We start from the raw sequence: 13,066 nt of genomic DNA, 5'->3' as shown, positions 1-13,066 counted from the left end.
TAAAAGGAAGCATCACCAAGTTCAGTAACTTTGCCACTATGTATGTATTTTCTTAGTAAACTGCCAGGAGGTGAAAGTTCCTAAAAGGAAAAAAAAAAACCACACACCAAAAACGTTCTGATACTCTACTTCTGAGGTGGGAAGTTAGTATGAATTAAGGGTACCATCTTATTAGCTGCCGCACCAGGAAGTAGCCTCTGAATCGCTAGCAAAGCTCATCATGATCAGCGCCTGTATCAAACCCCACCTATTGTCCCTGCTCCCCTACCCCGGCCCCTCGTGGTCTGAATAAGCCCAGCCCGTGCTCAGATTCAGATCTCTGAGATTTCACGGGCAGGAGAGGGGTGTCCTGGTGCCGAGGCCTGTTAACAAGGACACCGAGCTCTGCAGGAGGCGGCCTTGGAGAGAGAAAGGACCCGAGTAGCACAGCTCCCCACGGAGAGCTCCGTGCCACTCCGCTGGCAGCTCAGCAGCTGGCAGCTCACTAACCGCTCCTCCTCCTGCTCCCCGGGCAGACCCTAAACGGCCTGTTTACTTCTACGCCAACCCCGCCTCCACCTCCCCTTCCTCCCATGGCCCACACTTGCTTTGCTACCTGTCATTTGGGAATTTAAAAACATCAATGGTGACCACTTCATTTCTGGTCATTCTAAGAAGGCGTGAGCCTCAGTCTCTTTGTTTCCTCCAGCACCAATGATCAACTCAGGAGCTGCCCAGGGACTTCGCAGAGCAGAAAAGGAACAGGTCTAGTCAGGGGAGCTGGGCACAGCTACCAGGCCCAAGCTGTTCTAGGAAGGTGCCACACCCAGCACGGTAGCATCTGGTGTGTTCACGTGGTGCTTTTAAAACAACGGGGCACGGGTCTTGAGCTAAAGTGTTTCTTAGCAGAGAAAAGCAGATCATGTAGTTTGGGGGAAGCTTGCCATCCATCCATCTGTCCGTCCATCCATCCATCCATCCATCCATGCATCAGCTGGGTCTGTGAGGATTTAGGGAGGGAGTGGGGGACCCTTGGATATTATTGGTCTTGCCAAATTCCTACACTATTTTTTTATTATTATTATTGTGGTAAAATAAACATAATGTAAAACCTACCATCTTAACCATTTTATGTGTGCGGTTCAATGGTACAAGGTACATTCACACTGTTGTGCCACACCAACACCATCTATCTCTAGGACTTTTTCATCTTCCGAAACTGAAACTCAGCATCCATTAAACAGTAACTCCCCATTCCTGCCCCCAACCAGGCCTCGACGAGCACCATTCTGCTTTCTGTCTCTATGACTTTGACTACTCTAGGTACCTCATATAAGTGAGATAACACAACATTTGTCCTTTTTATGATTGGCTTCTTTCACTAAGCACAATGCCCTCACGGTTCGTCCATGTTGTAGCATATGTCAGAATGCCCTTCCTTTTTAGGGCTGAATAGTATCCCATTGCATGAATAGACCACATTTTGTTTATCCATTCATCTGTTGGTAGACACCTGGGTTGCTTTTAATTTGGGGCTATTATAAATACTAATACTATGAACATGGATATACAATCTATTCGAAACCCTGCTTTTCATTCTTTTGAACATAAACCCGGAAGTGGAATTGCTCGAGCATATGGTACTTCTATGTTGAGCCTTCTGAGGACTACCATACTGTTTTCCATAACAGCTGCACCATTTCCCCCGGCCATGAAACAGGGTTCTAATTTCTCTCCATTCTCACAAACAATTGTCATTTTTTTCTAATAGCCGCTCTAGTGGGTATAAGGAGATATCCCATTGTAGTTTTGATTTACATTTCCCTAATAATGACTGATGTTGAGCATATTTTCATATGCTTAGAAGCTATTTGTGTACCTTCTTTGAAGAAATGTCTATTCAAGCCCCTTGCCCATTTTCAATAGGATTATTTTTTTTAGTTGACTAGTTACATTTTAAAATAACTCTTTAGCTGACATTAAGAAATGAAAGATGTCATAAACAAGGGTGAACTTTTGGCCCCTCTGTGGTTACTGTCAACAAAGGGACCGCTTAGCCACAGTTGGATAGAGGAAACACCTCTCTGTTTTGTAGACAGATTTTTAAAAAACTTAATTTGTGCTCTTCATTCCTTGGATTGAATAAAAACCAAAATACCTACAGGAACAGCAAAGGGAAGCAGAAGTTAAAGCCTATATATTGCATTGGGCTCTAGTGTTTCAGATGCTTTTTTAAATAGTAGCCTTTCAAGATTAATAAAAGGGAAGGCTTTTTCAACATGGAGAGTAATCTGTGCTATGAAATATCGTCTGCTTTATGAAGTTACTCTCTTTTATTGGACCATGTTCTAACAAATGCCTCTCCTGTGAGAGCTTACTGGCCCAGGCTTTCCGATGGGGCTTCCACATCACTCCCTTCCCCTGAAGCTCAGACAGGGCTATTTTAAAGCCAGTGTTTCTGTACACAGAAGCTCTGAAGATTAAAGCAGAGACCAGAACGTGTTTCCTTGTAGCTATTCTTTACACCAACTATTAAAAGCTTTAATTCCAAAGGGGAAGGGGAGAAAAAGAACCTTATACAATGAATCTCTTAGGGGGGAGAGGGGGAGGAACCAAGCTCAATCTAAAAGTGAAAAATCAACCTTAAACTTTATAAGTGAGCAATGTTCTCGGGGAAGAGTGGGGTTTTCCCCACTCTCCTTTCGGGTTCCTGCCCAGCGCCCTGGTCACGCATGAAATAACTGCAGCCTGCCTGGACGGGGCATTTGATTCTGAGGAAGTTCAAGTACATCGTCTCCTTCAGCTTTACAACCTCCCAAAGAGGCCATGGGAATGCTTTAAAGATGAGTCCACCAAGGCAGAGAGAGAGAGAGACTAATGTGGCTCAGATGACTTTATAAGCCAAAAGGAGAAAATGGAACATCATTTGGTCTTGGGGCTTGCTGAGAGCCACTCCCCGGCCCCCGGCTGCCTCTGAGGCTGAATAACAGAGCACATGTCTCCGTCCCTGGAAAAGGTCTTCTCGGGCCGATGGCTGATAGGGATGCTCCAGGCTTGCTCCCATTCCCTGCCAGCATTTATTTCTGGAGAGTTGGTGCGTCAACATTTGCTGACAGTACAGTACCCACTTGTTTCCAGCATCTTCCCAGAATGGAAGAAATTACTTGATATGATTTTGTTGTGAATAGATCAACTAGAGAAGCAGGCTGAATAAAGCATTTCTTGGGCTAAACGTTTAGGTCAAGGAGGAGGAGAAATGGGAATAGATGATGAAAAGTCCCTTTCACAGAGTTTTGTTCCCTGGGATAAAAAACACATTAATGCTTCTCAGGAAGAAGCCCGCCATGGCCAGTGGTTGATGTTGAAAACGTTTTTTACCACTGCAATTCGCATGACTTTGATTACATCTATTTGATTTAGTTTCTACACATATATCCTTCCCAGATTTTCTCCATTTCATTATACGATCTCTAAGGCCAAGATCAACGTGCTCTCTCTTTTTCACATTTCCCATGACATCGAGGAGCATGCAGTGCATATGAAAAAGGTTCTGGACTGAGTGATTGACAGAAACATATCACTGGGTCTTTAAAAATATGAATAGAATAAGGCAGCGTTATCACAAATAATGACAGCGGACCGGCCTGGTGGGGCACCTCTTGGGATGCTCTTCAGATGTGGGATCCTGAGAGTTTATGGTCTCAGGCACATTTTGACCCCTGAGGTGATCATGATGACTCTACACTCTGAAAGAAGCAGGGTTAATAACCATGGCCATACATGTTGGGTCTCTTTAACTGTAGCTGGAAGGGCCACCGCTGGGAACAGGCAGTCTGTCTGTCCTGGGGAGCAACACCACATTTCCAGATATGGCTTTCCTAAGAAGTTTAGAATCTAAGAAGTTAGATTCTTATTTTACAAGAAATCAGAAAATCACAAAAGATAATTTTGCCTCCACCATTCCTATGCATATACACTATGTATAGACTCAACAGCTACCTAAAAAAGAACCATAATAAACCGGTTCTTTAATAGAAATAGCTTTAAAATGGGTTCAGAAGAAAAAATTTTATTCATGTTTTACTTGTTTTTTTTTTCTATTAATTTAAATTGATTTAAATATTAAAACAGCCCTAACTGGTTTGGCTCAGCGGATAGAGCGTTCGCCTTCGGACTCAAGGGTCACAGGTTCTATTTCGGTCAAGGGCATGTACCTTGGTTGCAGGCACATCCCCAGTAGGGGGCGTGCAAGAGGCAGCTGATGGATGTTTCTCTCTCATCGATGTTTCTAACTCTCTATCCCTCTCCCCTCCTCTCTGTAAAAAAAAATCAATAAAATATATTAAAAATATATATATATTAAAACAGACTCATTTTAATAATTAAATTTGCTGTAAATGCAGTGGCCCCACAGTCTGGCCCATTTCTCCTCTCTCCCCACAGTGTGTGGCTAGTTCTCCCACACAGTAGGCCCTTAATACCCACTTTCTGAATGGCTGACTTCCTGCTTGCTCAGGCTTTCACTCTGCCTCTCAGCTTTCTTGCCTTTTAAGGGATGAAATGTTTACCACTTGCATCGTCCCTGACAACAAGTATTTCCTGATCTGCTAATTCCTTAAATAAAGCAACTTTGCCTGTCTGTTTAGCTGCTGAAATACTGCGGAATCAAGAAATATAAAGAGACTGTTTCTGCAATAAATGCATATGTGAGCATCTGTGCAGTGCAACAATCATATGCCACTTCATAGCTGGCCCACATAACATGTCCACACGAGCAAGCCCTTCAGAGTCAAGACCCCATCATTCAACCTCAATTTCATGTAACATGCAACACTGGCTGCCTGACAGTTAAAACACCCAGCCCCTCCGACATTAAGGATGACTCTGAAACCCTTGTAGGTCTGACACCCTAAACCTCCTGGTCTTGTCATCTACCACCTCTCCCACCCCCCAACCCCTCTGAAACCCCTCTCCTTTCCCCCACACTGGCAGAAAGAGAGGGGACGCAAATTCTCCTGTGAGCATCTGGCACCTTCTGCTCTTACCCTCCCACCTGGAGCCACACCAAGCACATGCCTAGGGAGAGCCCCCTTTCTGCTGCAGACCAGTCTCTTGGAGCTGGGCTGAGAAGTCCGCTGCCCCTGGCCACCTGATCCAAACTCGCTCTGATGTCACAGATATCAGAAAGTCTCGCGTTCCTCTGTATTTTTCACACACTCTGAAAAGACTTCGAAAGGCAAGATTCCTCAGAAACAGAAGCTTGTTCGTTCACAGTCTAGAGCAGCGGTTCTCAACCTGTGGATCGCGACCCCTTTGGCGGTCGAACGACCCTTTCACAGGGGTCGCCTAAGACCATCCTGCATGTCAGATATTTACATGACGATTCATAACAGTGGCAACATGACAGTTATGAAGTAGCAACGAAAATAATTTTATGGTTGGGTCACAACATGAGGAACTGTATTTAAAGGGCCAGAAGGTTGAGAACCACTGCTCTAGAGGTTTCTCTAGAATTCAAGGAAGTGCACAAGGAATGCCTTCTTCATTCATAGTGCCCAGCTACTCCTGAAAACATTGGGTGCTTTCTCCCTCCAGCGTGCAGTCCCACTGCTGTGAGCGTGCTGGGGCAAATTATTTAAGGTACATAGCTTGGGGAAGTTGTCTGGTTTTCTGACAAACCCTTTGATTTACGACCCTGAGCCTAAGTCATGCAGGATTTTGGAGAAAGACCAATTCCATTTGCTAACAAGTCTGATACCGAGGCTTGGCACTGCCAGGGACCGCAGCAATCGCTTGTTTTTAATTACTCTTTGATTCTACCACGGGGCAAAATGCACCTCCCTAACCCTTCAACTGCACAAGATTCTAGGTAGAGGCTGCTTGGATGTTAAACTCAGTTCAGGCAGAGCATCTTTGCTCAGGGTTATTTTAGGTGGCCCTGACTTTTTCAGATGAAGAGTAGCAATTTCATCCTGAAAGAATCCTCCCCCCACACCTGATTTTCTTCAAACATCATTTATTTGCCAAAGGACTCTGAACCTCACAGCAAAGCTGTATAAAGCTTAGAAAAACAAGATGATTTAAAGTTTCTATTTTTACGTGGTGTCCCGTTTCCAGAGGGGCTGAGACTAGTGGTTTCAAACTCAATTTAGCATTTAAACTAATTTCAGCCAGGTCTCCATGGACCAGCAATTAGGGAAGGCAAGGAGTTCAAAGAGGGGGGGTGCGTGTGGTCTTTCCGGATGCGCCTCCGCTCCTTCCCGCAGACCCAGCGGGCAGGGAGCACCTGGGGCGTTGCATTTGGTGTCTGGAAAGGCACCAAGGGCCAAGTCCATTGATTCCTTCTCAAAGCTGTCCTGGGGAAGGATCTAAAAACTTCCTGAAGACTCTGCTGCACGCTGCAGGCCAAGACGTACAATGCCAGGGACAACAAGAGAAGAAGGAGCCCTTTCAGCTCCCAGAGCCACAAGGGCCTCTGGGCCTGGTCTTCGAGGGACCCCTCCCCCAGTTGGCAGTCCGGGCGGTGGAGAGCACACGCTGGGCCCTGGACGCCTGCCCGCATCCTCCTCCCAGCCCTGCCGCCATCGTCATCTGTGGCCACAGCACTCTGAGCCTTGGAGTCCTCACTTTTTTAAATGTATTTTGATTTTGTGTGCTAACAGGATTCAGGTCATTTAAGATCAAGGCACAGATTTTAAAAGGTACCAAAGGGCACACAGTGGCAAGTCTCTGACTGTCCCAGCTCCTCACTCTCCTTACCTTTCCTAAGCGCCCTTCCAGAACACGGATTCCTTTGGGAGCTTATCTTCTTTTGTGATTAGTTTTACACAGTGGTATCATATATTTTTTAAAAAATATTTTTTTTATTGCTTTCAGAGAGGAAGGGAGAGGGAGAGAGAGATAGAAACATCAGTGATGGGAGAGAATCACTGATAGGCTGCCTCAATACTGCGGATCAAGCCCGCCACTCGGGCATGTGCCCTGACCGGGAATGGAACTGTGACCTCCCGGTTCATAGGTCGATGCTCAGCCACTGAGCCACACCAGGTGAGCAATGGTATAATACTTTTCATGCTATTCTGTACCTTTTTTTTCTTTTTTACTTAGCAGTACATCTTGGATAATATTGAAGATCCAAGGTTCTTTCCACCCTTAATATTTCTTGAATGAGGGAACAAAACAAAACAAAACAAAACAAAAAAAAACCTCCTTAACATTTTTTGTTTATAAAAATTCTGAGATGGTCAGCCTTACAACTCTCATCTTAATTCTTCATGCCAATGTCAGTAACTCACTTTCAGGACACTTTTCCTCCCAGAGCCACAACCATATGCCTTTGCTTTTCCAACAACCAGGCTCTATTTAGTGAGATGCCAACCCGGAGAACCCCTGCCTCCAGAACCAGGGCAGGGAGTGAGAGAGAATCATCTGCAGCTACAAGTCTTAGGAATACTGATTTTTACCTTTTAGGTTTTGAAAGAGCCATGCCAACAGAAAGACTATAGTAAGTTTGAGGGAGAAGAAAGAGGGGTAAGAATACAAAAGTTATATTAATATTTCTTTTCTTGGAGTCCTAAAAAGAACTTAAGAGATCAAAGAGCCTATGTAGGCATCTGCAGGTGAGAAAATGGAATGGTAACCTGAGTGTGTGCAAATGACCAGCCCAAGGTCAGGTACAGAGTTGGAGACAGAGGTCCTGAATCCACCCAGGCAGCTCTGGGCTGTACCCTAGCTCCTTGAGCAACTCAGCCTCCTTCCTCCTTCCTCAGCCCCTTGCCTCACTGCCCCTGAGTTGTGGCTGTTTTGCTGCTCACAGTGTCTCCCCTGCAGGGTGCGCAGGAATGAAAAGGACTCTGCTGGCTTAGCTGATCTCCCTAAAGGTTCAGGGAGAGGCAGGGGCTGGTGTTCTTGGCTCACAGTTTTCTGAATTATCTGTGGACCATTTTTATTCATGACATTCTTACCTCCCATCACCAGAGATAATTTAAAAGTCAGCTAGACTGTACTCAGAGGAAGACAAATTTATGTATGAAAATCCCCTTTCCCGGCTGCTGTCACACACCAAAGATTTCAACAAAAGTGCTATTTAGCTGCACAGACTCTGGATAATGCTACCAACTAGAAAGGTCCCATGACGGGACTGGAAGCTCATTCCTCCTCCGTTTCCCCCCAAACCAGGCCCTCACCCAGGTGCCACTCTGTGGGAGATTCTCCTCCTGTGCCTTTGCACCAGTGGGTGGAACCCTCCCTCACCTCGCCCATCCCAAGAGGATGTCTGGAAGTGGGCATGACGGTGCCTTCTTGCTCGCTGCCCTAACTCACCTTTTCTGCCTCAGTGCCTCTGGCACTTCGTGGACCTGGCTCCTGCTCTCCACTGGAACTACCCCGAGGCATCCTGCGCCATGCTGGTGCGCTCCCTGGGGGTGCAGAGCCCGGGGAGCACTGGGTCTGAAGCCCCCAGGCCCCAGTTGGCCTCACCTCACACATAAAACCAGCCCTGACCAGCGTCCAGAGGAAGCAGCCTCCGCCAACTGGGCTTCTCAGATTTCCCACCATTATGATAAGGGTGACTTCCAGCACAGGAGCTCACAACAGCACAGCTGAAAAGACAACACTGAGTGGTTTTGGCAGGGGAAGGATTCTGTGATCTCTCCACTCGTCATGAATGAGCTCAAAGGACTACGAAGAAAAAAAGAGTTTTTTAAAAAATGAATAAACTGCCAAACGTAAGTCAAAGAAGGCCCTGCAATTAGAACTGCTGATCTAGAGAAAACTGCCTGCCGCCCTGGCCCTCCGTGATCAGAGCCCCGCACGCCCTCCCTGCCTGGAGCATCCCCAACTTCTGCAGTGGAGACACTCGAGCTCTATGAATTCTGAGCCCCTGGGAAGAAAGCGCTCTGTGAATTCCATACAGAATTATTGGACTATCATTCAAGAAAAGAACATCGTAAGGTTTTCATCGTTTCCTGCCCCTACCCCGACCCCCATCCTCCCTTTTGATGCCAGTAACTTTACCTATAATTTAGTCAAGGGTGGGGTCTGGAGAAAGAGGTTTGGGTTCAAGTTCCCCTGAAACTAACTGGGTGACCTAGGGCAGGAGGCTAAACCCTTGAACCTTAGCTGCCTCTTCTGCCTATGAGGGTGCTAAGGTCTGCCTCAGAGGGTCGCGGTGAAGTCTGGAAAGCAGTCATGTGGGCGGAGATCTTCATGGGGTCTACAGCCCAATGCAAACGGCACTGAAGCTGCTCCCAGGAGCCTCCTGCCGCCCCCAGGGCTGGGCTCGCTGCTGTGCTCCTCTGTCTTTCCCAGGTTCCCATCATGCTTTCCTTTATTAACCACCCATCCCAAGAGGACATTTCCTAGAGTATTCGAGTTGAGAGGAGCCTCAGGAGTTTTCTAGGACAACCACCCAAGACCCTACCACACCCCCAACCCTAGAACCACCACCCACATCAAATACGAAAACCGACGCCCCAGATCACAGGGCACATTGGTGGCTGTCGCAGGTCTCCTGACGCTGGCTATGGGTCCCTGTCCCAGAAGTCCTCCAAGACTCCTCTCACCTCCGGCCATTACCTCCCTCGTGACTCAGCTCTCTCTCTCTCTGTCATGGGGTCCCTCCGACCCCAGGGACACAACATGCCTTTAGGTCCCTCATTTTACTTCACTGCAGGGCCCTGAGGTAGTCAGCATCGGGGTACCTTCGCGTTCTGCAGGGGGGGCTGGTAGCTGGACGGCCGGTAGAACGTCCTCTGGGCTGCATCGGTGTGGATGTCGCCCAGGAAGAGCTCCTCCACCAGGCGGTCCAGGTGGTGCTGCAGGTACTGCTTCTCCACGCGGAGGAGCTGCAGCTCGTGCATGGCGAAGTTCACGGCCCTGGTGCACTCGCAGCCGTCCTCCTCCTGCAGCAGGTCGTAGGGCACGTCCTGCACCCAGGCCCCTCCGGCGGGGACGAAGCCGGGGCACGTGCGGTTCACCAGCTGGCTGAGCCTCTCGGCCACCGCCTCCGTGTGGGAGATGACCTGCACGCTGTGCAGCTGGTAGTCGGCCTCCGTGCCCCCGCGGATGATCCAGGAGGCCTGGCGCAGGCGGATCTTGCCTCGGATGATGAGCGTGTAGGTGGGGCTGGTGCAGCGGTTGCCGCCATAGTAGAACTGGTAGGCCTTGAAGGTGTTATTGTGGTAGAATCTGTAAGACCTTGTGATGAACTCTGGGCCCGACCTCACCTCACAGCTGAAGAAGAAAAGAGAAAGAAAGACTTTATTTAAGCCCAAAGGCACGAGGTGGAGAGTGATTATAGTGTTAAGATTCATTATAGTGTTACAGTAATAATAACAAAATGCTTACACTATTCTAAGTCCTGTATACGTACCAGTTCACAGAATCCTCACAATAACCTATGAGTTAGGTAGGTATTATTATTGCCCATATTTTACAGATGGGGAAACAGAGGCACAAGAGATTAAGAAGCAGGGCCAGGGTCCCATAACCAGCCAGCACCTGAGCCCCAGGGTGGCCCAGAGCAGTCCAGCCCCAGTGCTATGCGTCTAATCGCTCTACAGCAGAAAGCCTCTGTTTCACTTTGTGAACAAGCCAGGAGGGCAGAAACCTGCCATCAGCAGTTTCACCCATGGGCCTAACTGACAGCGAAATGTCTCCCTCACTGGTAGGAAGAAGGAAAAATAGTATATTTCTGGCTGATAAAAGAAGTTCCCTATGCGAGTTCAGAAATGCCTGGTTTCCCGACAACTTCTGCTTCATGGAGCTTGTCTACAGCAGGCAGGGGCTAGATGTCCATTGTCCTGAAATTAAATCTCCTCTTGGGGAGGCGTCACTTAAAGGCAATCAGAAATCCACCCTCCCAGCCAGTCAAAATCAATCCCCCCCCCACCTAGAAAAATAAAGAGGCAATTAGTAAAATAAAGCTAACATAACAAAAGTAATAAAAGTTCCTTTTGTTTTGCGCGGTTGACAACAAAATGTATTTAGCTGTAGCAGGAGATAGATGCTAGATTCCTAGGCCAGAAATACTTGGACTGGGTCAACAGGAGCACAAACGGCTCAGAAGGTTTTAACCTAGGTATGTTTCTCACCCATAGAAAGAGAAGTTAAATGTGAGCTGCGATTAACATCCCTCGAGGCTGAGCTAAGAAGATCACTTACTTTTAATATTTTATTTAAGCACTGATAATCTGCTGATTTGGCCTCTGGAGTTCAGCACATGTCAAGTCTATCCACCTCTCTGTCCGCCCCACCGCCATCCTTAACCTACGCCTCCTTCATCTCTAGCGGGAACTGTTGCAAGTCTTTTCATTGGTCATCCCCAAGTGATGCTTTCTACCATCCAAGTGCCACACGGCAGCCAGAGTGCCAGAGCTGACTCATGTCTGAAGCATGGCCCTTGTTGAAAACATATCCATGACTTTTCATTCTCTTAGATTAAAAGCTAAACTCACAGAGGAGCCCTGGCTTCGAGGTGCCCTGGGAGCTGAACCCGCCCTCCTGGGCAGCCTCTTTTGGAGCTGTTCTCCTTGGTGTATACACCCCAGCCACAGGGCTCTGCACCAGGGGTTTCTCCACCCAGGCTTTGCTGGTTCTTCCAGATGGAAAGCCCCTCCCCTAGTCTTTGCATAGCAACCACATCTTAGCTCAAGAGTCCTCTTCTTTGCTAACCTTTTCTGACCCCACCCTGTCCTAAAATAGGGCCCCTGGTAGTCTCCTGTAGCACCTGTTGTTTTTTCCCCCCCCCTCATCATAGTACTTCTTTGTGTGTTTATTTGTAAAACTCCTGAAGACAGGGACCATGTTTATTGTGTTCACTGTGGTAAACACAAAATCTAGAATAATACTTGGCACACAGTTATTATTTGTATACTCAGTAAATATTTGTTAAATAAAACAATAAATTATTTAAAAAGGACATCACATTAACATTGTTTGTGCAAATATTTATCATGTACTTATTTTGAGAAACTCCATTTTTTTTTATGGAAAAAAGCCTCTGGGTCTTCATCATCTTATAAAATTCCTTTTCCTTCTGCATATTTATTTGATCCCTCCCCAAGGTACCCAGAGGCTGCAGGGGAGAAGTGATCAGATCCCAGAGTTAGCCTTGTTAATTCTCAACAATTTAATGGGTAGGAGAAAAACTGCAGGTCTGCCACTAGGCTATTTTTAAAAGCTCTAATGGAAGATAAGCCAGAGCTCAAACTGGGATAAATCTCAGCTCCGCAGCCTCGAAAAGAATCCAAGAACTACAGCCTGCCTAGTAGAGGTAGCTTGAGAACCTTTTAACTTACTCTTAGAACCCTAAAGCCACATATTAAATTACCAGAATATGGCTGGAATATTTAGACCATCAGAAACTTGCAAGTCATGTTTCAGGGTTGGGGAAACACAGACTCCTAATTTCACTTGCTAATGGTTTCTTTTTATACAGGAGTGGTCCCACAGATTCAGTAAACAAGGACCTATTCACTCACACCCTGTGGTGCAATATCATCTCTGCTTTAGCTGCGATTTCTACAGTACACAGCTCTGTTTCTTTACCAACCAGAATTTCAAAGCGTTGTTTGGCTCTTAGAAGTTAGACAACACCTGAATCATCATACATTATATAAAGTCTATGTGCATCTGAGTCCGAGAAGCCCTAAGAAGGGCCTCCCACAGAAGTGTGCTCCCCGGTCCCTCCTGCCCTGGCCCTCTTACCCAGTGGACACCCAGTGGCCTTCGATCGCCGGTGGCATCTGCACAGTGATCCTTGCTCCATTGTGGAGATGTTTGAGCATGTGATGACACTGTGATTCCTTAAACGCCCTCCAGGCACTTTTCTCTAAGGATCTAGGATGTGATCTGCTATCTGGATGAAGGAGGGCAGAACCCTCTCCCAGCCCTGAAAAAGAATAGTGGGAGTTAGTGGAAAGGTGGGTAACAGCAGACATGCATCAGGCTGAAGACCCACCTCTGTGGCAGGAAAATCAATGCGGGTGGGAAACACACACCTACCCTAACCCCACCAGGCTTTATCACTGCCTCTGCTTTCAGAAATACACAGTCCAAAGTGGGAAGTGTCCTGGAGATCATTTCC

The 13,066-nt window shown here is 47.0% G+C and overlaps 1 protein-coding gene across 1 annotated transcript in view; it reads right to left on the bottom strand.

The window, feature by feature from the left end:
• The window catches only part of APCDD1 (APC down-regulated 1), a 30,172-nt gene that overhangs the window by 6,354 nt on the left and 10,752 nt on the right, over positions 1-13,066 (bottom strand). Inside the window, exons 2-3 of the mRNA XM_081096662.1 lie at positions 12,688-12,871; positions 9,681-10,212 (exon numbers count right to left, since the gene is read on the bottom strand). Of these exons, the coding sequence (XP_080952788.1) occupies positions 9,681-10,212; positions 12,688-12,871 (716 nt within the window). The remainder of the gene's footprint in view (positions 1-9,680; positions 10,213-12,687; positions 12,872-13,066) is intronic.

Source organism: Myotis nattereri (genome assembly GCF_964212035.1).
Source record: "Myotis nattereri genome assembly, chromosome: 8".
NCBI classification, from domain to species: domain Eukaryota; kingdom Metazoa; phylum Chordata; class Mammalia; order Chiroptera; family Vespertilionidae; genus Myotis; species Myotis nattereri.
Note: the sequence above shows the minus strand (reverse complement) of the source record. Positions and strands in the feature narration are given on the sequence as shown.